Source organism: Neofelis nebulosa, chromosome 15 (genome assembly GCF_028018385.1).
Source record: "Neofelis nebulosa isolate mNeoNeb1 chromosome 15, mNeoNeb1.pri, whole genome shotgun sequence".
Taxonomy (NCBI): Eukaryota; Metazoa; Chordata; class Mammalia; order Carnivora; family Felidae; genus Neofelis; species Neofelis nebulosa.
In genome coordinates, this window is record NC_080796.1 from 74,823,632 (window position 1) to 74,848,429 (window position 24,798).

A 24,798-nucleotide genomic window follows, 5' to 3' on the forward strand; every position below is an offset into this window, starting at 1 on the left:
TCCCGGGGGCGGGGTGGGGGTGGTGGTGCTCGATGGGGGCTGGGCCCGGCGCTGGAGGAGAGAACAGGAAGCTGGGAGGCGGGCTCTGTCACAGAAGCTGTGGCCCTGGGCCTGGGTCGGCGACCCTGGCCACCCACCTGAGCGGTGCAGGGTGCGGGGGGGTGGGAGGGGAAGGGGTGGATCCAGGCCCACCTGAGCGGTGCAGGGGCGGGCGGGGCGGGGGCGGTCCCGGGGGCATCAATCCAGCAGTTCCTTGATGCACCAGCAGCAGAGGAGGATGTAGGCAACTTCCTTCAGGGTCTGCTGCAGGCCCTCCCATCCTGTGCCCGTCTTCATGACCGGCACCTGGAACCCAGTGCCCCACAGGGCCCTTCTGAAGGAGAAAGGCAGGGCCTGGGCGAGGGGCTGTGTCCGGGGCTGCATATGGGCCGCAGCTCTGAGGCGCACAGAGCTGTCTCGCGGGGCCTTTTATCAGCGGCGTCCCCACCCCCTCAGACCTCATGACTATGGGGACAAAGGCCCCGGGGTCTAGCACAGGGATGGTTCTGGGCCCACGAATGGGCTGAGTCAGCCTCCATGGGCAGGGGTGGGGGCTGGGTGAGGGCAGGGGGGGTGGGCCGGCCACCCCGTCTTCTGTCCTCCGCAGCCAGGCCAGCCCAGCTTCCCTTCTCCCAGCCTGGCTCTCCAAACCTCGGCGTCCTGCCCGGGGTGCCTCTCCCCCAGGGGCTGGCGTGGCTCCTGACCCTGCCCTCCGGTGGGCTCCTGCCGAGTGTTCTGTGTACGTCCCCCCAGCACGTCCCCCTGTTGCCCCCCCACCGCCCCTGTTCCTCAGAGGGAGCACTGCCGGCTGGGAGCTGGCAGAGCCCAGCCCACGTCTGCTTCTCCCGTCCCGTCCCCTGGAGCAGGAACACAGGCAGAGCACCAGGCACGCAAGAGGCGGTTTATTGACAGGGGACACCCCGGGGCGGCCTCCCTCTGGCTGCTCGGGGTCACGTGCGCGAGTTCCTCTCCTCGTCTTCGTTCTCCAGGAGGTAGGCTGGCCGGTAGGTGGGCTGGCCCCCCGGGCTCAGGCACTTCAGGGCCGGGTTCCTCACGGTGTTCTCGCGGCCCCCCAGCGACGTGTAGCTGGAGCAGGGAGGAGGCAGGCGAGTTCGGGGCAGGCTCTCCCCACCGCAGCGCCCCCACCTCGTCCCCACGCCCACGACACCCGTCCTCTCCCAGCACCCTTACCCTCGGTCATATAGGACACAGTACGGGACAAACAGCTGCCGCAGGAAGTCCCAGATGTCTCTGTAGGTCCAGTCCTGGGGGTCAGAGTGGGGTGGGGTCACAAAGTCCCCCCTCCCACACCGCGGCCTGCCGCCTGGGCAGGGGCCCGCCTAGAGCTCTTCTGCTTCCCGGGCTCTGAGGGAGGCCTCCTGTGGGATTCTCCGGGATTCTCTGGGATTCTCCGGCACGGCCTGCTGGGTGTGGCCACACAACGCAAAACGCAAAACGGAAACCTTTGCCCGCCTCCCTCCACCCCCAAGCCACCCCCCAGGGACCGGCGTGCTCCAGGACAGACGTGGCTGTGTCCAGGAGTCCACGCAGCCCGCTGCGTCTCCAGCTGGGCCGTCTAACGTGGCCGCGGCTGGAAATGGGGTTAGTGCCTCTGAAGAAGCGAATTCTGAATGGTATTTCATTTTTCGAATTAAGATATAACACACACACCACAGAATTCGTCACACTTTGAGCGCACCACTCAGCGCTTTGGGGTCTCTCTTTCATTTCAGTAGGTTGTAATTTGAGTATCGATACAAGGCTAGTGGGTGCCATCCTGGGCAGCGCAGGCCTAAAGGTAGAAAGCACAAGCCATTGAATCGGTGCTCCATACAGAATGGTCAGAAAGCTGAATGGCCGAGCAGCACAGCCTCCCTCGGGTGATGGGGGTCCCTCACGCGGGCCCCGGGCTCCCACCTCTCCCACGTGGGGGGCCAGGGTGCGATGAGCGACAGGGGTCGGGAGACGGGAGGCGCTGCGGCCCCCTCCCCGTTACCAGCAGCGGGTTGACGCGCACGAAGGCAGGCCAGCCAGGGTCCGTGGGGCTGAAGGGGTGGAGGCTGCAGGAGTAGGGGTCGGTGCGGCGGGTGCCCATCAGGACGGCCTCCAGCCGGGGGTGCCGGGCCCGCAGCTCACACAGGGCCTGCTTCATGTGGCCCTCGGCCTCCAGCACCTGCAGATTATACCTGAGGAGGGGAGGGGCGGGGGTCAGAAGCGGGCACTGCTGAGCCGCACCCGGAGCCCACACTTCCAGGCCCTCCGTACCTCTTGATGGTGTCCTGTAGGAACTGCTCCAGCTCGGGGAAGGGGGAGATGTTGCGGATGTACAGGATCTGGAGGGGCTCCTGAGTATCGGGGCGTGTCCTGGGGAGGGGAGGACGCACAGGCTTGGCCGAGCAATGCTCCCCAGAGAGCTCGCACACTGTTCTCTCTGCTCCTGGATGGACTGTGACCTCCCTGTGCTCAGGGCCGGTGGCCTACACGTCCACCCAGAGCCACCCAGGGCCACCCAGATGTCAGATGCTCAGTCAACGTGGCGGGGGAAGAGCGCGGAGAGGTCACCACGGCTCCCTCCCTCCCAAACCACACCTGGCCGCCCTCTCCCTCTTGCTGCCTTCGCCCCGGGGCGTGGGCTCACCTCTGCACGGCCGCGTGGAAGAGGTGCAGGAGGGCCGTGCAGTCCTTGCCTCCATTGAAGCCCACGCAAAGGTGGCTGAGGTCGTACTGAGCCAGGGCGGTCTCAATGGTCTGCAGGGCGCCTGCCACCTTCCCCCCCAGAGAAGACCCTGCAAGGAGACAGACAAGAAGATACGTACACGTGGCCGTCAGAGGGCAATGGGGGGGGGGGGGGGGGGCGCCACACTGCCCTGGCCTGAAGCCTCTCCAGGCTTCCCAGTGTTCCCAGAGTAAAGGCTGGAGTCCTACATGCTCTTAGAGTCTGTCCCGGCCTGCCATTCAGAACCCTTCACCTCAGTGTCTTCCCTCGGGGGGCCCTGCTCTCCTTCGTTCCCCTAAACCCCATCCTGTTTGCTCTCGCCCACCTCCCGGTGGGGCCCAGTCCTCCTCATCGGCCCACATGTCCGACACTCGCCCAGCAGACTGTATTTAACGTACATACGCCCAGGTCAAGGCTGACCTCCCCACCGTGGAGGCCGCTGAGACCGACGTCTCGTGCCTGACGCCTACCTTTCTTGTTACACTGCCGGCCCAGAAGGCCGTGGCGTGTAACACACTGTCCTGTTGAGCTCGGTCCGCAGTACCCAGCACAGTGCTGGCAGGAGCGGGCACCAGGTTGACATTTACTGGAAGAATGACCGACGGCACCGGAGCTATCCCCCCTCTCTCAGACCCTACATTCCCGAGACCTGGGCAGGGGCGGGGTGGGCACGTGCAGCCCCCACCCCCCAGGCCCCTACCTGATTCTGCGAGCTGGTAGACAGCCTCCCTGGCCTGCCCCACGGCGTCGGGCACGTAGGGGACCAGTGATCCCGGGGGCAGACGGGCAGTCAGGTAGGCCAGGCACTCCTCCAGCGGCCCTTCTTCCTCCGAGTCCAGCGACAGCTTCACCCGATAGTAGTTGCTGCCCCAGTCGGGGTAGGAGCCCAGGCCGAGCCTGCGCCCAAAGTGGGCCTGCGCCTCAGCCAGCACGGGGGCGATGGAGGCCTCGTCGGCGGCCACGTACAGCTCCCGCAGGTGGAACTGCACCGCTGTGTTTCGGAACAGCCCCTTCAGCCCCTCCAGCACCCTCCGCAGCAGCTCGGGAATGCCTGGGAAGAGGTAGACATTTCGGACGGAGACCAGCGGGAACTTGAAGGGCCGGCCCGTGTGAGGGTCTGTGCCGTAATGCAGGCGGGCAGAGGAGGGCACTACGGACAGCTTCTCGCAGCCCTTCCCTCCGAGGGCTCGGATGGCCGCTTCTAGCTCGGGGTGCGGCTTGAGCTCATCCCCGAAGGCCTGTGCTACCGCCTCAAAGGTCACATCATCGTGAGTGGGGCCGATGCCCCCTGCCGTGAGGACGTGGGTGAAGCGGCTGGAGAAAGAAGTGACCTCTGCCGCGATGGTGGCCACCTCGTCGGGTACGACAGAGACCCGGCACACCTGGACCCCCAGGGAGCGCAGTGTCCGGCATAGAAAGTAGGTGTTGGTGTCCTGAGTGTGTCCCTGGGAGATGAGATGGGGACGATGAGAGTGTCAGTGCTGCAGGACTCGAGGGCAAAGGGGAAGGGGTGACAGCTGTGTGGGGCATCGTGCTCTTTTGGGGGACGCTGCCTGGTGAGGCTCTAAAGCCTGGACTGGGTACGAGGGTGAGAAAATCCAGGTGAACAGCCAGGGGTCGCATGAGCCACCTTGGGCCTCCTTCTCCGTGCTTTGACCTTGACCTCATCTATGCCTGAGGATTCGGTGGCCAATTCTATGTGGACGACCCGTCCACTTCCTCCCCAACCCTGACGGTTTCAGCTCCTTGGCTCTGCCTACCTATCGGGCATCTCTGCCGTATTCCTGGCCGTTGTCACTTTGGCCAGTGGCCTCCCCAGACACTGTCCACCGCCAGTGAGGCCCTCCTACCGTCAAGTGTACTGAAATGTCTCCCCATCTGCTCTCTTCTCTTGGTCCCTACTGCCGCCGGGCAGGTCCTTGGCACCTGTCATCTGGACATTGTCGAGGCCCCCTGGCCAGGCTCCCGGCCGCCAGCCCCAGCGCTCTGCCCAGTGCCTTCTGACTAACCTTTCGAATGTGTTACTGGGATTGCATCACTCTTGGGCTCAAAAGCCCTGTGTTGTTTCCAAACACATACAGAATAAAGTTCACATTCCTTTGCAGAACATTTGAGGCTGCCTGCGGTGTGCACACGATCTTCCTTTGCAGCCCCTTCTCCTTCGACTTCTCTCCAGAGGGCTTAGCGGACAAGGGTTACTTGGAGTAAGAGGGACTCAGGTTGGAATCCCCCCCTCTACCACCTCCTGGCTATGGAACCTTGGACAAGCTAGCTTCTCGGTCTCATAATCTATTAATTGACATTTATAATAAAAGTATTGAACCTCAGGGGATTGTTCTAAGGGTTAGTAAAACTGCACATGTGATCTAGAAGCACAGTCGCGGGCCCTAGTAAGCACTCAAAAAGGAGGGGTCAAGATCACTACCTCAAACCCGATGCCTACCACGACCTTTAACAAGATTTCCCTCGATTGCTCAGAAGAATCCGACGGATTTCTTCCGTCCAGTAGTTTCCTTCTATTTCGCTTACTCACTCTGCCAAGTGCCTTGGGTCATTTTCCAAACAGGCTGGCTGTAACTCTTCAATAACACATGCACCTGTACCCCCTTCACAAGTCGGACTCCCCGTCATTTCTGTGAAGCCCCTCCTACTCCTATCAAGTTGCTGGACAAACTGAAGCCACCTTGCTACAAGTTTTCGACACAGTGATGGAAAGCACAAGGGTCACTTTCCCTCTAACATGCTGGGCTCACTCCAGGACTCCACGACAGCAAGGGGGCTCCCGCCCTGGCCTGCCTTCCCTCAACAGATCGTGCAGCAGGATCTTAAGGACAGAAGCATGCCACACACCCCCCTTCTGTCCCAGACGCACCTTGAGGATCTCATCTCCAACAATGATGATGCCCGCCGTCACGCTGCGCCCTGAGGGAGGTTCAGAGGCCCTAGATGCCATGGTCCTGCCTTCTCTGCCCCTCTGCAAGGCCCTCCAGTAGCCACCCAGGGCCCCAAATGGGGGTCGAAAGCACGGGAGTCGCGCCAGGTCTACAGGGCACTGGGGGCCATAGCCTGGGAACAGGGGGGTCCGGGGTCAAGGGAACCTGGAGGAGCCAGAAAGGACATTGGGGGAGAGCAGGAGTGCACGTTCTTTTTTCCTTAGAGGGAGACCTCGCCGGGCCCTTGACAAGCGACTCCTTTATCCCTGCCTTCGACGGACGGTCGTGTTCTCACCCCATCCCAGCCTCTTCACAAGCTTGGCTCTGGTCTCCTTAAAGCGTCCTGGTCTCCCGAGCACCTACCACTTTACATAGGTCTCCCGCGCGCCGAGCTCGGCCCCCCCTGGCCGGCGACAGCCCGGCAGCCTGCACCTTTAAATATCTCTCCTCTTTGGGGACCGGTCCCTTTAAGCGTCTCGACCCCCGCCTGCCCCCCTTTAAACGCGGCCCCTCCCTCCGCCGCGGGCCGAGCTCAGGCGCCGGGACCGCCGGGGCCCGCACCCTTTCTGGCCTGCTGTCCCCGTCCCCGCCACCCCGCCCCCGCCCGCCCAGCTGCCCCGGGTCCCCACCTGCCTTCCCGGCCGGCGCCCTCCGCTCCCGCACGGCCCCGGGCGGCTTCCGCACGCAGCGTCCCGCCTTGGATCGCGCCTGCCACGTCAGTTGGCCACCTCGGCTGTCGCTCAGACTGCCTCCAAGGGCCCACGGGTGCAGGCGGCCGTCGCTCGCCAGCCCCAGCCCGGGAGCGGGAGCAGCGCGGGGTTGTTATGGGCGACAAGCACGTGGTCACCCTCACCCGGAACTGCGGGGGCGGGGCCGACGGTGCGGCGGGGGGGGGGGGGGGGGGGGACCTCGGCTGCTGCTCCTGGTGCTGGCGGGAAACGGAGGTGTGATTCTAACCTCGGTCCCGTTTTCGGGTTCTTGTGTGCAGTGCTAGCGGTCTTTAACCCCGACTCGAATTCTAGGCAAAGGGGATTTATCTTGTAGCGCTTGGCCCTTGGAGGGACACCAAGTATCAGCATTGGCCGTGAAGTAGGGAGAGCTTGGAGAGGACTTTTTAGTGCGTGGAACTTTCATTTATTTTTTTCTTTTTAAATGTTTATTTCTTTTTTTAAGTCCTTCCCTGTCAGCAATTATTTTTTTTTATTAATTCATTTATTGTGTAATTTACATCCAAGTTAGCATATAGCACAACAGTGATTTCAGGAGTAGATTCCTTAGTGCCCCTTGCCCATTTAGCCCATCCCCCCTCCCACCACCCCTCCAGTAACCCTGTTTGTTCTCCGTATTTAAGAGTTTTTTGGGGCGCCTGGGTGGCTCAGTTGGTTAAGCGGCCGACTTCAGCTCAGGTCACGATCTCGCGGTCCGTGAGTTCGAGCCCCACGTCAGGCTCTGGGCTGACGGCTCAGAGCCTGGAGCCTGCTTCCGATTCTGTGTCTCCCTCTCTCTCTCTGCCCCTCCCCTGTTCATGCTCTGTCTCAAAAATAAATAAAAACGTTAAAAAAAAATTAAAAAAAAAGAGTCTTTTATGTTTTGTCCCCCTCCCTGTTTTTATATTATTTTTGCTTCCCTTCCCTTTTGTTTATCTGTTTTGTCTCTTAAAGTCCTCATATGGGTGAAGTCATATAATTTTTGTCTTTCTCTGACTAATTTCACTTAGCATCATACCCTCCAGTTCCATCCACGTAGCTGCAAATGGCAAGATTTCATTCTTTTTGATTGCCGAGTAATACTCCACTGTATATATAGACCACATCTTCTTTATCCACTCATCCATCGAGGGACATTTGGGCTCTTTCCATCCTTTGGCTGTTGTCGACAGTGCTGCTGTAAACGTGGGGGTGCACGTGTCCCTTCGAAACAGCCCACCTGTATCCAGTGGTAGTGCAATTGCTGGGTCGTAGGGTAGTTCTCCTTTTAATTTTTTCAGGAACCTCCATACTGTTTTCCAGAACGACTGCACCAGTTTGCATTCCCACCAGCAGTCCGCACCCTCAGCAACATCTGTTGTTGCCCAAGTCGTTCATGTGAGCCATTCTGACAGGTGTGAGGTAGCATCTCATTGTGGTTTTGATTTGTGTTTCCCTGATGATGAGTGATGTTGAGCATCTTTTCATGTGTCGGTTGGCCATCTGGGTGTCTTCTTTGGAAAAGTATCTATTCATATCTTTTGCGCATTTCTTCACTGGATTATTTATTTTTTGGGTGTTGAGTTTGACAAGTTCTTTCTAGATTTTGGATACTAACCCTTTATCTGATATGTCGTTTGCAGATATCTTCTCCGATTCTGTCGGTTGCCTTTTAGTTTTGCTGATTGTTTCCTTCACTGTGCAGAAGCTTTTTACCTTGATGAGGTCCCAATAGTTCATGTTTGCTTTTGTTTCCTTTGCCTTTGGAGACACGTTGAGTAAGAAGTTGCGATGGCCAAGATCAAAGAGGTTTTTGCCTGCTTTCTCCTTGAGGCTTTTGATGGCTTCCTGTTTTACATTGAGGTCTTTCATTCATTTTGAGTTTGTTTTTGTGTATGGTGTAAGAAAGTGGTCTGGGTTCATTCTTCTGCATGTTGCTGTCCAGTTTTCCCAGTACGACTTGCTGAAGAGACTGTCTTTATTCCATTGGATATTCTTTCCTGCTTTGTCAAAGATTATTTGGCCATATGTTTGTGGGTCTATTTCTAGGTTCTCTATTCTGTTCCATTGATCTGAGTGTCTGTTTTTGTGCCAAAAAATGTGTATTTTTGAGACAGAGCGAGAGCTCACACAGTGGAGGGGCAGAAAGAGAGGGAGACACAGAACCCGAAGCAGGCTCCAGGCTCTGAGCTGTTAGCACAGAGCCCGACGCAGGGCTTAAACTCAGGAACCGTAAGATCATGACCTGAGCTGAAGTCGGAGGCTTAACCACTGAGCAATCTAGGCATCCCAGCTTTCATTTATTTCTATTATAAACGGTAAAGCTATGTACTTAAGTCTCTCGACAAGAAAAAGCCTTATCCACCCCCCCCCCACCCCCCACCCACCGCCCCGTCCAGATAGTGCTTACTTTGAACATCACCTTTGCCAATTTGGGTCTTCTAGGTACCAGTGAGGGCAGTGACTAGGAGATGCCACGTGTCCACTTTCGATTCTTACATCATCCTAGCTTACTCTCATTTCAGTTGCCTTTGATCTAAAAGTGCTTCTTAAATTTTAATGTTTGATCATCTGGGACCCTCCTTTTATTTTTTTAAATTTTTTTTTTTCAACGTTTTTTATTTTTATTTTTGGGACAGAGAGAGACAGAGCTGAACGGGGGAGGGGCAGAGAGAGAGGGAGACACAGAATCGGAAACAGGCTCCAGGCTCCGAGCCATCAGCCCAGAGCCTGACGTGGGGCTCGAACTCACGGACCGCGAGATCATGACCTGGCTGAAGTCGGACGCCCAACCGACTGCGCCACCCAGGCGCCCCGGGACCCTCCTTTTAAAAATTTGTTTTAATTTTTTTAAATAATCTCTATGCCCAACATGGGACTTGAACTGACGACCAGGAGAGAGTTGCATGCTGTATGGACTGCACTAGCCAGGCTCCCCGTCTGGGACTTTAATATGCTGATTAAGTCTCCCCCATTCAGGAGGTTTGGGTGGGAGCTTGAGATCTGCATTTAACAAGCTCTCCTGTCATGCTGACGCTGCTGGTACCTGGACTATGTTTTCTGTAGTAAACACATAAAATTCATGCATCACTGGGAGGACAGCCGAACCACACCCACCCTCATTTTACTCTCCAAAAGCCCCAGATAGATGTCCATTTTACAGATGGACAACAGGCTAAGAAAAAGGAAGGGATGCCATCCAGCAACCCCAAAACAAAAAACAAAGGTAGAGCCAGACTTCTAGACTCTTCTTTCTCAAGCGATAAGCCCTGTGTGTTTTTCAATTAAAAGAACCTCAGCTCAAAAAAAAAAAAAAAATTTTTTTTTAAAGATTTTAAAGCAATCTCCGCACTCAGCGTGGGGTTCAAACTCACGACCCCAAGATCAAGAGCTCTGTGCTGTACCAACTGGCCCAGCCAGATGCTCCTATAAAGCGAATTTAAAGGCAAAACAAAAGTCCCACTTGCCTAACAATAAGTCACATGATCCATCATCTTGACTAGCAATGGTGATAGTGTCTCCCCACCAACCCCCCCAACAGCTCTGATCCAATCCTCTATCTGTGGGTTCTCAAGCTTGAGTGGGCGCCAGAATCACCTGGAGAGCCTGTTAAAACCTTGCTAGGCCTAACCGTCAGAGTTTCTGATTCAGCAGGTCTAGGGTGGAGTCCAATAATTTGCATTTCTAACAAGGCTTGAGGTGAAGTCATGCTCTGGTTCAGGGACCACAACTGAACTCCTGCCATAGTAGTGAATGGGTGGATGATGGGGGGGAGGGGGGGCAGGGGGATAATTTCCTTTATTTAGTACTGCTGTGATTTTTTTTTAATTTTTTTTTTTTTACGTTTATTTATTTTTGAGACAGAGACAGAGCATGAACGGGGGAGGGGCAGAGAGAGAGGGAGACGCAGAGTCGGAAGCAGGCTCCAGGCTCTGAGCCATCAGCCCAGAGCCCGACGCGGGGCTCGAACTCACGGACCGCGAGATCGTGACCTGAGCTGAAGTCGGACGCTCAACCGACTGAGCCACCCAGGCGCCCCACTGCTGTGATTTTTAAAAGTAGGGGGTAAGCTATTATTTGGAAGAATGCTTTCTTTTTTTTTTTTTTTTTTAAGGTTTTATTTTGAAGTAATCTCTTCACCCAACATGGGACTCACACTCACGACCCTGAGATCAAGGGTTGCATGCTCCACCGACTGAGCCAGCCAGGGGCCCCTTGGAGAAATGTTTTCTCAAACAACTACAGCTTATACCTGTTTCACCAAAGGTTAGTACTCCAGCTACCTGCAGAAAAATGCTTGAAATTCCCACATCCAGGCCACACCCCAGACCAATTAAGTCAACATCTCTCAGGGTCGGCTCAGGCATCAGAACTTGCCAGGAAAAACAGCAGGAGCTGCCCTCCACTCCCCGCAGGTGTGCCTGAGCCTTGGGCCAGGCAGGAAGGGGGCACAGAGCAGCCTCTGGCTGACCGCCTCCTCCCTTCACCCTCTCGTGCCCTTCAGATACCAGGACTACAGTGAAGGCGCCATCCCGGGCTGTAGGAAACAGTTCGTTTGCTTTCCTGAGGTGATGTCTCCAGACAGCCGTTAGCTCGGGTAACAGAGAGCAGCATATCGTTTCAGATGTTTGACAGAAAGTGTGCTTGAAGTAGGTTAAAAACCAGTTACACGAATGTTGAAACGACCCTCATTACTAGCAAAGAGCCGGGCTTCATTATCTAAGCGAAGGGGGCACCACCACAAACAGGGTGCTGCTCGCAGCGACCCCAAGAGGGGAGACCTTGACAAGCAAAGAATCAGATCGTAAAAACTTCCTCTTTAATCAAGGTTTTTTAACACGGAACAGGTTTCTTGAATAAAACGGACAGTTTCCAGTACAATGAAACATGAACCACCACACAACATACAACACCTGGCAGGAAGAAACAAAACGGCAAGTTTACGCAATCCCTGCAACGGCCACGGCCTTATGCTTAGAGGAGCCGCTTCCTCCCTCTACCAAGTGTGTTCTGCAGGATACAGAGCTCGGCAGGGCTTCTGGGGTCACACTCGGCCGAGGCTGCGGCCCGAACGGCGCTCAGCCGGCTGGGCCGTGCTGCTGTTGGCTCAGGCGAAGCGGTCACCAGCACAGTCAAACAGTCTGAACATCCTTTCAATATCAAAGTGGGAAGCAAGAAGGCAGTGGAATAATGTCATCCGAAGATGTCGTTAGCACGTGAGGACAGCTGTGCGAAGCCTGAGGCCGAAAGGTGGCTGCCGGCTTCATTTCTTTGGCTTCTTGGGCAGCGGTCGCCGGAACAACAAGATGTGAGGTTCTGAAAGAGCGAGTGAAACCTAAGAGGCGAGCTCACACTCGTCTGCGCACAGCCTACGGTCTCCCACCCGCACCTCCCAGATACAGCGATCAGATCTTCACGACTAAATTACGACGTCAGCACGTGGCCTTAGAACCAGACCCAAAAGCTGGGCCTGTCTGCCGAGTACAGAATTGTTAATATCAGTTCTTTTGCCGTGTTTGTGCAGCCCCGGGGGAGCCCTTTATTAGTTTTGCCTGGCAGCTTGGTGTCTGGTGTCTTATCAAGAAATACACTTTCCGGGGCGCCTGGGTGGCGCAGTCGGTTAAGCGTCCGACTTCAGCCAGGTCACGATCTCGCGGTCCGGTCCGTGAGTTCGAGCCCCGCGTCGGGCTCTGGGCTGATGGCTCGGAGCCTGGAGCCTGTTTCCGATTCTGTGTCTCCCTCTCTCTCTGCCCCTCCCCCGTTCATGCTCTGTCTCTCTCTGTCCCAAAAATAAAAAAAATAAAAAAATAAAAAAGAAATACACTTTCCTTGGCTTATTTGGATAACGTCCAAGAACTCACTTTCTGATGGAGAATGAAGGAGCTACAGCCTCCTCCGGGGTATATGTGGCCTTAAAAAAAAAAAAAAGACTACGCTCGGACGAAGTTAGAGATTAAAAGAGGTTTTTTTCAGTGACACCTTGTCTCTGAACTTCCCATCTGATACTTTACTCGTATTTCTGGTCACTTCAGTTTTTCTAGACGGCTGGTGAGGAACCTATAAACCACCGTTACCTTCCCCTGATTTCTTTGGGTTATGCGATCTTATCGCTCTTTCTTGCCCTCAGTGAAGGAACCCGTATGATTGCTCTCAGCCACTGCACCAACCTGGTTCGTGGATCATATAATGGACCCATCCCTGACTCTGCTGAACGCCGAGATTCCGCCACTCAGATTCAGACATCAAATGGGTTTTAGGGACCAGCTTGGCTATGTCCTTGGGCAACATGACGTGCCTGTAACAGAAACATGGACAGGTGGGGGGACTCACATCAGTACTGGTGACAGTCCGTTAGACAAGTGCTTACATACAAAGCCAAGAGAGGAAAGAAAGGAAAAATTGGTTTCTGATAGTAGGGAGTTTACATAAATTTATTGTGGGGTAAAGGCAGCTAGAATTAAAGGCCAAGTTCTGCAAATCCCCCTGCAAGTATATCACAAAGCACAAATTAATGAGCAAGGCGAGTGAATGAGCACCTGACTTCCAGGCGCTGTTGATGCACTACCTCTGGCCTCCTGGAGCCCAGTCCCCTGCTTGACTACTCGGAATCAACAGAATGGCAGCCCCACAGCAGAGTGGTAATAACAGGGGTAGTTTAGAGGTGGATCGGTGAAGAAAGGCCTCTTACAGAGCGCTGTGTGGAAGAGCCCTCACAAAGGATGAACGGTCAACGTAAACCCTTTAAATCTACGCTCGATTTCATTTTCCTGACTCTGAAGGGATGTGCCATGGGACTTCCCTGGGGAAACGCCTCGTCTTCCTAACCAAGGATAAGTCTCCTTTCATGGCAAAAAAGTATTACTCCGCCACGAATCCTGATACACTTCATCATGCTCGGTGAAAATACACTAAACGCTCCCCGCGCTAGAAACAGAGATGCTTCCCAGAGACAGGATTCCAGTCTAAGTATCTGAAAATAGCTTACATTCTAACAAGTCCCTGGCACACTGCACCAAACAGGCCCCCTCACGACAAGCTGTCTCTTAAACCAAGATACCACTGCCAAGATCTACAACTTCCGGAGAGATGAAACCCCTGACTTCTCCCTAGTCCCACAGAGATGCCGTAAGCGCTTAGCTCGTATGGGGAGGAAAAAGTTAACGGGCCCCAGCGGAGCTGCGGGTCTTCCCCAAGCAGCTGGCGTCACCGCGGTCCTGAATCTGCACCTGTCAGCACGCACCCAGCCGGCCACAGGGCCCAGCCCCGCACTAGGCGGAAGAGAAACACAACCAAAGCAAGTTTGCGTCGCACGTTCTTCAATTTTGGGGACAAGACACGAACTAGGGAGTTGTTTCAAGGATCATGCCCTCATTTGCAGAATGCTTGGTCTTCCCGAATCTTTCAACCTGGAATCACGGAGTTGGATTAACTCCAAACTCCGAGGCTCTGTAAGGACCCCCTTCTTCACCATCCGTGCCGAGCTCTGTTGCTCCCACATAACCTGCACCTATGTCCATCACGTCCCTTCGCGCCCTCTCTCTGACGCCTGCAGCGTTTCCACAAACGTCTCGGGCTGTGGGGAGCAGAGGCCAGGGCTCATGCCCGCACTTAACACAACACCTGGAGGCGCTCCGTAACTGTTTCGAATGTTCGAAGGGCATCCGGCAGGCCCCTGCCAAGTCCTTCCTCAAAGCCCTCGGCCAGCTTCACCCCCTCGCAGGTCCTGGAAGCCCCCTTCCTGAAACAAGCCCACGCCCCCTTTGCAGGAATCCGTGGCCACCTCCTCTCAGTAGGCCCCGGAGGCCCCGAGGTGTCGCCGCGACACCAGCAGTCTCCAGAAGGCAAGCACAACTCGCTCTGCCGAGGGAGCGGGGCCTTCAGCCTAGAGCCCCTAGCCACGCCCACTCCGAGTCCGCCACTTTCTACTTTCCCCGGTGCCGCCAGGCCCTGGCGCGTGCGCCGTACGCTCTCAGCGACCGTCCCCAGCCCGCGGCTCGGGTCTCCCGCGCATGCGCCGGTCCCGTCGCTTCAGCCCCGGTTCCTAACTCTTCTTGCCCTCACTTGTCGAAGTTCACGACCTCGCGGTGGGCCCCGCGCCGGCACTAACCGGTACTCGAACTCCTCGTCGTCGTATTTGTCCGAATAGTAAATCTGTTTGTGCGACATGACCGCTCGGCCTGAGGATCGTCAGCCCCGCGCCGCCAACCACCGAACAACTCCCAGCAGCACGCGCTCCCACCCACTTTGGCCTCGCTTTCAAACACGCCGCCCGCGCTTCCCATTGGTCCCTTTGGCTTAAGGCGGGTCAGCTCTACCTTCAAGCCTCGGATTGGCTTAGATTCGCTTCTCCTCGAGTCCTTATTGGAGTGCACCTCTCACGTTCCTCAAGAACGAGCGTCGGTAAAAAAAGCGCCTGTAATTGGCTATCCCTGCCCCCGTGCGCATTCTCGCGCTGCCATTGGCTGATTCGGGAAAGTGGGCTGGGTAAAGGAGGGACCGAGGTAGAGGGTCAGGGGTTAGTGAGGCCGGAAGTAAGTGCAATAAAGTTTCTTCAGGGAGGCCGGGCCGGGGAGAAAGTTGGAACGACAACCTAAGGAGACAGTAGCGTGATCCGGAACCAAATCGGGCCGCGGTGCGGTGCGGCGACTCCATGAGGCCCTGGTGAGTTGGGCCTTTCCCTTCTCCTTAGGTGACCCGCTCCTCCACCCCGGAACCCCTCTCCCGGGACCCTACTTCCGGTCTTCGTGGAGAAGTCCCGCCCCCTGAGACCCCCTCCCCGGAAGTCCCACCCCCCAACTTCAGGGGGCTCCCCGAACCCCGACTTGTTTTCTGCTTATTGTCCACGACCCCACCCTGCCGCCCAGCTTTCCTGGAAGCCCCACCCCCGGACATGCTTCCAAGCCCTAGTGCAAGAGACCCGACGGTAGTCCTTCCAATTCCCCGAGACCCCGCCTCCTCGCGACGGGTCTCCGCTAACTCCTGTCCATCAAAGAGCCTATCTCTCGAAAGAGCAGAGCGCCGCCCCTCAAAGAACGCTAGGGACGCGTGAAGCCACGCCTCCCCGAGGCCCCGCCTCTCCCCAACCACGTCGGGCTGAGCGGACACCCCGCCTGCTAGAAGTCTCGGGTGCCCGCGACCTAGGGGCCACGCCCCCTGAGGGGCTGCTCGGGGGGCGACCCCGGTCCCCGCCTCGGAAGCGCGGTCTTCAGCTCCGAAGACCCTGGCTCACATAGTTCCCTTTTCTCTTTTGGGCCTCGGGCTCCGTTTTCCTGAGCGCTCGTGCCCCAGCAGGTGGGACGTCAAAGTGTCCCCGCCGGTTCTGAGCGGTGAGAGGTTAGAGGCAGCCCTTGGCCTCCCCCTGCCCCCTTCCCAGGGTGGGCCCGCGTGAAGGGGGCTGGACTTGGGGAGCGAGGCTTGCTCCGGGGTTCCCAGCCCCGCTACCGGAGCTTCCCCTCCCAGGACCGACTCCGCCCCAGGGACAGCTGTAGGTCTCACACCTGCACCTCGGGAGCTGGTAGGGCCATGGGTTTGTCGGTGTGCGACCTGTGGGTGCGACAGGAGCGAGCGCTGTCCGCTGCCAGGGGACAGCGGCTTGGAGGGGTGGAGGGGACAGTGGCCCTTTTGCAGGGACTCCTCAACCCCCACCGCTCCTTTGGCCCTTCCCCTCCCCCTAAGCAGAGTTCCTGCCTGGGCATTCCTCCTGGGCCCGCTCGCCCGGCCTTCCCTTCTGGAAACATTCCTGAGGCTTTCGCCATTTCCTGCTACTTGCCTCCTCCTCCTCCTCCCTGCTGGGCTGGGAAGCCACCAGCGGCTTCACCCCCACACCCGGCCACCCGGACTCCCGGGAGGCGGGCTCCTTTTTCCCTATGCAAATTTAAAAAGCCCTACTTCCTCCTTCTTTTCTTCCGAACGCCCACACCTGTCGCTCGTTCCCGGCCTCTGGATTCCGCGGGCTCCCGCGGCTGGAGGACGTCTTGGCAGGTGTGGGGGGTGTGAGGCTGTGGCGAAGCCTTTCCTCATTCTCTCGGACATGGAGTGATAGAATTGTGCTCGGGAGTGACCAAGCTGTCCTCGATTGAGGACTAGGGCAGGTGAAAGAGTGAAGTGGTGGCATTATTAATCATTATAATCATATCATTTGCACCCTTATCTTAAGTAAATTTGAGAGTAGATGATTCCGAGGTGAACGTGGGGGTTCTGCGTATCTTTTGCTACTTGTTTGCTGACCCCCCCCCCCCCCCCCATCTTCCTCCGTGGCCCCCTCAAGCAGAGCTGTGGCAGGAAGCTGTGGGTGGGAGGGATGGGTTTGGGGCTGTTCCCTGCGTCCAGCCTCAGCCCATCCCTGGCGCCCCTAGGCACAGATTTGCCATCTGCCCCCCTCTGCCCCTTTGTGGCCCGTAACCCCCGCTTCTGTTGGAGGGAGAGCTGTTTCACTCTCCCACGTCCTCCAGTCACGTTCTGCCCCTGGCGGACACCCGCACCTTCCCTGGTCACTGCAAGAGAGTGCGTTCAGGGAGCTGACCTTCGTGTCAGTGTCTTGCCACCCACCCACCCTTGACAGCTTGCTTTGCTAACTAGGCCCGTGGAAGGTGGGGGGGAGACAAGAGTGCTGGCCGCTACGCCTCGGCATGGTGGGTGCCACGGCGAGAACACGGCTCCGTCAGCTTGTCCTCTGTTCCACCTCCTACCAGGTGGTTCCCCGAGGCACCACCCAGGTTGGACTTTGTTCCCCTTACAACACAGGCTTTGCCCTTCCTCCTGCCCCTCTGCGTCCACTGGGGCCACTGCCATCCTTTCCCCATTTCTTTACCTCCTGTCCACAGCTGTCGTAGCCGAGGGTGCTAATGGCCCAGGCTCCCTAGGGCCACCACCCCACTGTGCCTTGGCGGTGGGGGTAGCCTGGCCTGGGCTGCGGGAGGGGGGACTTTGAGTGTTCAACCGGGACAGGAAGGGACGTGCTGAGCTCAGGGATCCCCTCCCTTTTCCACCCCCAGCTGCCTCTGTTTCCTCTCTCATTCCCCCCTACTCTCCCGTGGCTTCCTGCTCCCTTTGGCCTGCCCATGTCCTGTTGGGATTGATCCAGACCTACCCTTATTTCCCTCCTTTCCTTCTCATTCCTACATGCTTCCCTCCCACCCCCACTTTGCTCCCCTCCCCGATTACTGGTGGTTGTCTGGGGGCAGGGTGGGGACACGCATAGCTCTGTCCCTGCCGAGTCCGGGGCTGTGGCATTGGTGGGGGTTCAGCCCCTTAGAGCCTGTGAGTCAGCACTGTCCTCGGGATTGGGCTCTCGGCTTAGCTCCCCGCCCCTGGGGAGGAGCCAGGCAGCTCTGGGTCCAGCCTGTTCTCTTCTCCGCCGGAGAAGAGGCTCCACGCTGGGCGGGGATGGGGCCTGAAACTCTCTGGGTCTGAGCGGGGGTGGGCACTGGTGCCACTTACCCTCTCCCTTCCCAGGATCCTTGAGATCCCTGGGCCAGAGAGGTCCGGTCAGGCTAAGGGCCTGGGGATGCCCCCTGCCTGGCCCCCTTGCCCTGACCGGCAGGGGGGCCAGGCTGGGCAGCAGCCTCCCTCTCACTCCAGTCATGGATCTCCTGCCCCCCAAGCCCAAGTACAATCCGCTTCGGAATGAGTCTCTGTCATCGCTGGAGGAGGGGGCTTCGGGGTCCACCCCGCCGGAGGAGCCGCCTTCCCCCTCGGCCTCGTCCCTGGGGCCTATCCTGCCCCCTCTGCCTGGGGACGAGAGTCCCACCACCCTGTGCTCCTTCTTCCCCCGGATGAGCAACCTGAAGCTGGCCAACCCAGCTGGGGGGCGCCCGGGGCCAAAGGGGGAGCCAGGGAGGGTGGCTGAGGATGGGGAGGGGATCGTAGGGGCGGCCGCGCCAGACTCAGGCCCCCTGCCCCTCCTCCAGGACATGAACAAGCTGAGTGGAGGCGGCGGGCGCAGGACTCGGGTGGAAGGGGGCCAGCTGGGGGGCGAGGAGTGGACCCGCCACGGGAGCTTTGTCAATAAGCCCACGCGGGGCTGGCTGCATCCCAACGACAAAGTCATGGGACCCGGGGTTTCCTACTTGGTTCGGGTGAGTGAGCACGCCCCAGCCTCCCCGCTCCCTCCAGAGCCTCCAGTCCCTCTGCCCACCCATCTCCCAGCACCGCCTTGCTTTCAGGGCCCTGTTTCTCAAACCTTTCTTGCCCCTTCTCCCATTCTGGACCCCTCCCTGGGCCCCTTCCTTCTTGTGACTCCCCCCACCCCCACCCCCTTCCCCCCCTCCTGCTCAGCATGCCGCCCAGCGTGGCGGAGGCCCCTAGTAAGTGTTGGAATGAGTGACCCTGGATTGTGTCCTCCGGTCTCCTCCCCCTGGAGATGTCACTCCCCCCCCCCAACCCCGCCCCGTGCCTGTCGCTGTCCTCTGGAGTCTCTTCCCAGATGCATGAGGTTCTCCCAGCCTGCCTCTTCCCCTCGTTTCCTGTTGTCTTGCACGTTGTGGGGTGTAGCCTCGGGCAGCGGGCGAGATGCCTTGTCTTCACTCTTCCCTTGGCGGCTCAGAGGGGAAAGACGCGGGGCTTTCTGTGAAGGGGTGAGGGGAGGCGGCTGACCCGTCACCCTCGGTCCCCTCCCCTCAGTACATGGGCTGTGTGGAGGTCCTGCAGTCGATGCGCGCCCTGGACTTCAACACCCGCACCCAGGTCACCAGGTTAGTGGGGTGGGAGCAGACTGGGGGAGGAGGGACGCGGGTCACTCGGTGGCTTGCAGGCGGTAGCTTATCTTTTGGTAAAGGGGATGGAGAGAAAGTTAGGGGAGCGAGACCGAGTCTGAATGAAAAGAGGCAGCTCTCATCTGGATCCTTCCTCCTCCGGCCCGGGAGCTGCGGGGGCCGTGGCAAAGCCCCAGTTGGCAGCTGGAGCCTGAGTGGAAGCTGGGCGGATGGTTGGATGGTCGGTGACTGCTGCCTTTGGGAAGGGGAGGGATCATTTGCTAGCTGGAAGGGGGTGGGGCCGGGCCCGCTGAGGCCCTAACCCAATCAGCCAGGAAGTGGCCTCTCCGTGTCATCAAATATTAAAGGCCCTTAATTCAATCCACCACGACAAAGAGCCTGGAGTGTCCCTGGAGTCTGGCCTGGTCTTCCCCTCCCCCTGCCCCATGGCAGCCCAAGCTGAGTGGGAGGCAGGCTCTGGGTCTGAGGACCTCTCTCTCCCCAGGGAGGCCATCAGTCTGGTGTGTGAGGCTGTGCCCGGTGCGAAGGGGGCAACAAGGAGGAGAAAGGTACCCGGGGCCGGTGGGGCTGGAGGTGCTGCTGGGAAACATGGGGTGGCGGTGGGGGGGGGGGGTTTCCTGGGGTGGGGAACCGCAGCTTCTGAGACCCTTGGGCCCTCCCCTAGCCCTGTGGCCGCCCACTCAGCTCCATTCTGGGGAGGAGTAACCTGAAGTTTGCAGGAATGCCGATCACTCTCACCGTGTCCACCAGCAGCCTCAACCTCATGGCCGCAGATTGCAAACAGGTTGGTGGGGTTGGGCGAGGGGGCCAGAAACACTGCTGGAAGGGCCGAGCAGGACCTGGTCACAGTGCCAGGAGCCAGGACAGTCAGGAAGGAGGAGCTTAGAAGGGCCTGGGCTGGGAGGCCAGAAGGGCGGGACCGGCCGCCAGGGCTCGCGGCTGCAGTCGCCCAGGTGGGCCCTGAGGCTGCCTGACGAGTTTCATTCCCCTCCTCTGTCCCCTGCCCTGACCCTCAGATCATCGCCAACCACCACATGCAGTCTATCTCATTTGCGTCCGGTGGGGACCCGGTGAGTGGCCGAACGGGGCACAGGTGGTGGGGGCAGAGTAGGGGCCAGGCGCTGGGGAGACACTGGCTGGAAGCGGTGGTGTGGAGTCTGAAAAGCACCGGGTTGTCGGGGGTGGGGGTGATGCGGGGCTATACAGTCGAGCTAAGTGGCTTCTTCTGACCCTGCCCGACCCCAGGACACAGCTGAGTACGTCGCCTATGTTGCCAAAGACCCGGTCAATCAGAGAGGTGAGGCGCGGTGGGGAGCGCTGGGTGGGGCCGGCTGTCCGTGAGGCAGGTGAGCAGGACCTGGGGAGCTAAGCGGGGGCCCTGGAAGGCGAGGGCCCTGTCTGCGCCCCCGCCACCCCCCCCCCCCCCAGCAGTCTGCCTCCGAGCTCACCGACAGCCGGTGCTGTGCCCGCAGCCTGCCACATCCTGGAGTGTCCCGAAGGGCTTGCTCAGGACGTCATCAGCACCATCGGCCAGGCCTTCGAGCTGCGCTTCAAACAATACCTCAGGAACCCGCCCAAGCTGGTCACCCCTCACGACAGGTGAGCGGGTCTGGGGGTGGGGCGGCTCCCGGGCCCCAGGCCGGAACTGAGAGAGCGAGTCTGCTCCACTGCCCACACACGAGCTCAGAGGGGGTCGGGGCACGGAACCTGTGTGCCCGCGGCCATCGGGAGAATGTGTCCTGCCTGCTGCAGGCCGGTTCCTCCTCTCACGTGCCAGACTCCACGCCCCCACCGTCCCTGCCTGCGTGGACCTTTCTATCCCCAGCCACCTTGGTGCCAGTGCGCTTCTCTTTTCTTGCCCTTTTGGCCATCCTTGGTTTTTCATTTTCCTGCCCGGGGAAGCCATCAGGAATTTGGGGTGCAGGAGGATGTTTTATTCCCACGAACTCTACCTTTCTTTCCTGCCTTAGGCTGGTAGCTATTGAGTATTTGGAGGAGATTAAACTCGTCTGGATCGTATCCTTTCCTGCTACCCTGTGCCTCCCCTCCCTCTCGGGGGACAGCATAACAACCAAGGGTGTGAACCTTAGGGTCCAATCCGATTCTGTGGCTCTGCTCCACCACCGTGTGATTGTGAAGCCTCGGGCAGATTCTCCGGCTCTGACCGGCCTCTCTCGTCTCTAAGTTTGGAGAAGGAAGTAATAGCTACTTGCAGGGCCCCCGGGAGGGTGGTGCGGCTGGCTGTGTGTAGAAACCAGCTGGCCTTGGGCCCACCCCGCAGGCAGCGCCCAGCCCGTGGCCACCGTCTGTGCCCTCCCTCTCTCCTGCCCCTCTCAGGATGGCTGGTTTTGATGGCTCGGCTTGGGACGAGGAGGAGGAAGAGCCACCTGACCACCAGTACTATAATGACTTCCCGGGGAAGGAGCCGCCTCTCGGGGGAGTGGTGGACATGAGGCTTCGGGAAGGAGCTCCCTCCGGGGCTGCTCGACCCACTCCACCCGGGGTCCAGACCCCCAGCCACCTGGGAGCAACGCTGGTAAGTGGCTCGGAAGGAGGTGGGCTGGGCCCGGGTTGGCAGTAGCAGGTTTGGGCTTCTGGTAACGTCTTGTTTTTGTCCCCGCAGCCTGTGGGGCAGCCTGTTGGGGGAGACCCAGAAATTCGCAAACAGATGCCACCTCCACCGCCCTGCCCAGGTGTGAAGGGAGCTGGGGCAGTGCGGGGGGGGGGGGGGGGGGGGCGGAGTCGGGGCGCAGGAGGCTGGACTGGGGTCACTGTGAAGCCTCTCTCTCCTCAGCAGGTAGGGAGCTCTTCGACGATCCTTCCTACGTCAACGTCCAGAACCTAGACAAGGCCCGGCAAGCAGGGGGTGGGGCCGGGCCCCCCAATCCTGCCATCAATGGCAGCGCGCCCCGAGACCTCTTTGACATGAGTGAGTGCTCCCCTCTCCTCTCTGCATGGCTGTCTTCCCACTTGGCTCCTCTTCTTCTGCCCTGCGCCTTCCTCCCCGGAGGTCTGGGTCCTGGCGTGTGTCGTGCCCCCTGCCTTTCTTAGCCTTCTCTTTGTACCCCCAGAGCCCTTCGAGGATGCCCTTCGCGTGCCTCCACCTCCCCAGTCAGTGGCCATGGCCGAGCAGCTGCGAGGGGAGCCCTGGTTCCACGGGAAGCTGAGCCGGCGGGAGGCCGAGGCCCTGCTGCAGCTCAACGGGGACTTCCTGGTGCGGGAAAGCACGACCACGCCGGGCCAGTACGTGCTCACCGGCCTGCAGAGTGGGCAGCCCAAGCACCTGCTCCTGGTGGACCCGGAGGGCGTGGTGAGTGGTGGGGGTAGGCGGGAGGCTGCGGCCCCCTTCTTCCCTCACTGCTTCCTACTGTCCCTGCTTGGCGTTTGTGCGCAGGCACCCCTCTCCAGCAGTCCAGGTTCCTTCCCTCACACCCCCGGGCCTGAGCTCTGTTCCTTTCAGCCCGCAAAGCCCCAGCCCCCTAGCCCATCTGGGCAGGAAGGTGTTCTTCTTGCCTGAGCCCCTCTTTTAACAAATGAGGAAACCGTCCTGGAGAGGAGCCGCCCCCGGTCCTCCAGACTCAGGGCTAAGACCAGTGTCCTGTTGTGTCTCTGCACTGCCCCACTGCCCCTCATAACTTTGGGCTCTTTTCTAGAGCAGTCTCCGTCTCGTTTCCCTGTCTTTTCTGCACTGCGTGTCGCCTCCCGGGTCAGAAGAGGAGTAGATAGCCCTCAGCGTCACGGTTCCTGGGCAGACGTCCCCTCTGCCTTTTCCCAGCTCACTGAGCTGTCTGTTCCCGGGGCCAGCTCTGGATTCTCCTTCTCGAGAAGCTTCAGTGATCAGGACTGACAATCCTCCCATCCCGCCATCCTTTTCTCCTTCTTCAACCCTCTTGAATATTCCGGCTTCCTCAGCCTTGGGGGCTGAGGTCTTACTTTGACTCTTCACCTGCATTGACTTTCTCCCTTTACACTCACCAGGTTCGGACAAAGGATCACCGCTTTGAGAGCGTCAGCCACCTCATCAGCTACCACGTGGACAATCACTTGCCCATCATCTCTGCGGGCAGTGAACTATGTCTCCAGCAGCCTGTGGAGCGGAAGCTGTGAGCCAGCAAAGTGCTTTCTCCCGGAAGGGGCCCTCTCACCCCTTCCACCCTGTTCCTTGATTCTCAGGACTTCACTTGGGAGTGTTTTGTGGGCTGGGCCTTGTGTTGGAGCTGGGAGTAGTGTGGACACGGTTCAGCATCGGCTGAATGAGAGGGTTTGTCGGAAGCCTGGGGTAGAATCCCGTTTCTCCCCGAACCTTACCAAAGTATTAATGTACAGAGTAGCCCCTTCCCTGGGCCTCTCCTGTGCCAATCTGATACCCCCTTCCCCAAGAAGGTGGGTGCTTGAGGCCTGGGCAGCGTGCCTCCTTGAAATGGGAAAAGCCTAATGGGGCAATCACCTTTCTAGGGAAGGGGGAACGAATCACACCTTTGGTCTACCCTCGGGCTCAGATCCCTCTCAACAACTCTCCCTCCCAGTGGTTAAACTTTGTGCCTTTGACCATCCTAGGTCTGAAGAGATTTTATACAAAGAGTTCTTGAGCCCCTGAGGTCGAGGATGGGAGTGCTGACACCTTGGCTTCGGGGACCCTGTCCTCTCCTTGCTCAGCACCCACTCCACCTCCACCCCAGTTTGGGTTGGGAGAGCAGAGGCAGGAATGGCAGCTGGCCCCTGTCCCCGGGGAAAATGCAACCCTTAGAGATTGCCTCAGAGCACCCCCTCTCCCTGGCCAGTGGGGAGATGGACCCCTCCCTTGCTCAGTGCCTCCTGGCCAGGGGGGGCCCCTCACCCAAGGGGTCTGTGTATACATTTTGTAAGTCCCTCCCCCACCTCCCAATTTGCATGCGTGTTCTACTCTACAGCCAAAGCGTCGCCCTGGGTCCTGCAGCCTCTTCCCTGCCTCTTGCTGGGGCCGGGGTGGGGGGGGTGTGTGTGTGTGTGTGTGTGACAGGATTCAGGCCTCCTGAACTGGTAACTGCGGGTTTGTGGAGGCAGGAACGGAGGGCAATGAGACTAAAGCAGTAGACAATCCCCAAATACCATCTGTAGATTTGGAACTACACTTATTTTGATTTTATACGCGTATATTTTATGGCTGTGGATTTACTTCCTTATTTGTTTTCTCTGGCTTATCTGGAGCACAGAATGATAATAGTCAATTACATGTACACATCACCTCTTTGCCTTTTCGAAGCCCTTTTGTAAGGACTAGCATTTCCCTCCTCCTGGCCTGGGCACGATCTTTTCCGCCAGAGGCTGCGGCCTTGGAAGTGGATCGCGAGCCGGGATTAGGAAAGCCTGGGCCTCCCGGAGGTCAGGCGGCCTAGTGCACGACCTGAGCTTCTGAGCTTCGGTGTCAGGCTGACGCCCCCCGCCCCCCACCCCGGGAGCCAGCCCTGCTGCTGGGGGCCCTGCCTGCGGACTGGGAGTGGGGGAGTGTCTCCACGGTCTTCGTCCTCGCCTTTTTGTTTGGGTGTCTTCGCGGGTGTCACTTATACCAAAGGGAAATCCTCTTTATTAAAAGTCCCTGTTTCTTCTACCTCGGCCTCAAGGTCCCTGCTGCTTGTGGTTGGCCGCGGCCGGGCGAGGGTGGGGGAGGGGGAGGGGGAGGGGGAGGGGAGGCGGGGCGGCCCCTCCCGCAGCGGCATCTCCAGCCACCCCCC

General features: G+C 58.6%; 4 protein-coding genes across 12 annotated transcripts; 1 reads left to right on the forward strand and 3 right to left on the reverse strand.

Annotated features, from left to right (window-relative positions):
- Window positions 1–21: 21 nt before the first annotated feature.
- On the reverse strand, window positions 22–806 carry LENEP (lens epithelial protein). The gene is made up of 2 exons (XM_058702073.1): window positions 193–806; window positions 22–51 (listed from the first exon to the last, which is right to left on the reverse strand). Exon 1 carries the CDS (start codon window positions 421–423, stop codon window positions 238–240), a length of 186 nt encoding a protein of 61 aa, XP_058558056.1. The 5' UTR covers window positions 424–806; the 3' UTR covers window positions 22–51; window positions 193–237.
- A 116-nt stretch (window positions 807–922) lies between these two features.
- On the reverse strand, window positions 923–6,176 carry FLAD1 (flavin adenine dinucleotide synthetase 1). Of its 5 annotated transcripts, XM_058702069.1 has the most exons (8): window positions 5,628–6,175; window positions 3,456–4,200; window positions 3,226–3,341; window positions 2,678–2,825; window positions 2,305–2,485; window positions 2,036–2,225; window positions 1,231–1,304; window positions 923–1,125 (listed from the first exon to the last, which is right to left on the reverse strand). In XM_058702069.1, the coding sequence occupies exons 1-8, from the start codon at window positions 5,706–5,708 to the stop codon at window positions 990–992; spliced, it is 1,671 nt and encodes a 556-aa protein (XP_058558052.1). In that variant the 5' UTR covers window positions 5,709–6,175; the 3' UTR covers window positions 923–989. The 5 variants fall into 5 exon arrangements, 4 of the variants coding, with proteins under 4 accessions (XP_058558052.1, XP_058558053.1, XP_058558054.1 ...); XM_058702070.1 differs by lacking the exon at window positions 3,226–3,341 and having other exon boundaries at window positions 2,305–2,403; window positions 5,628–6,170; XR_009254496.1 differs by lacking the exon at window positions 3,226–3,341 and having other exon boundaries at window positions 1,011–1,125; window positions 1,231–1,949; window positions 1,993–2,225; window positions 2,305–2,403; window positions 5,628–6,176.
- Window positions 6,177–11,171: 4,995 nt separating this feature from the next.
- CKS1B (CDC28 protein kinase regulatory subunit 1B) lies at window positions 11,172–16,552 on the reverse strand. 2 transcript variants are annotated; one of them, XM_058702096.1, is made up of 3 exons: window positions 16,294–16,552; window positions 12,542–12,669; window positions 11,172–11,690 (listed from the first exon to the last, which is right to left on the reverse strand). In XM_058702096.1, the coding sequence occupies exons 1-3, from the start codon at window positions 16,404–16,406 to the stop codon at window positions 11,638–11,640; spliced, it is 294 nt and encodes a 97-aa protein (XP_058558079.1). In that variant the 5' UTR covers window positions 16,407–16,552; the 3' UTR covers window positions 11,172–11,637. The 2 variants fall into 2 exon arrangements, with proteins under 2 accessions (XP_058558079.1, XP_058558080.1); XM_058702097.1 differs by lacking the exon at window positions 16,294–16,552 and adding an exon at window positions 14,482–14,624.
- Window positions 14,888–24,674, forward strand: SHC1 (SHC adaptor protein 1). 4 transcript variants are annotated; one of them, XM_058702091.1, is made up of 13 exons: window positions 14,888–15,035; window positions 18,284–18,451; window positions 18,996–19,066; window positions 19,572–19,635; window positions 19,752–19,871; window positions 20,104–20,157; window positions 20,333–20,384; window positions 20,560–20,686; window positions 21,425–21,623; window positions 21,711–21,780; window positions 21,867–22,016; window positions 22,159–22,397; window positions 23,066–24,674. In XM_058702091.1, exons 2-13 carry the CDS (start codon window positions 18,287–18,289, stop codon window positions 23,192–23,194), a joined length of 1,440 nt encoding a protein of 479 aa, XP_058558074.1. In that variant the 5' UTR covers window positions 14,888–15,035; window positions 18,284–18,286; the 3' UTR covers window positions 23,195–24,674. The 4 variants fall into 4 exon arrangements, with proteins under 4 accessions (XP_058558074.1, XP_058558071.1, XP_058558072.1 ...); XM_058702088.1 differs by lacking the exon at window positions 14,888–15,035 and having other exon boundaries at window positions 16,583–18,451; XM_058702089.1 differs by lacking the exon at window positions 14,888–15,035 and having other exon boundaries at window positions 16,583–18,451; window positions 21,882–22,016.
- The last annotated feature ends 124 nt before the right edge of the window (window positions 24,675–24,798 follow it).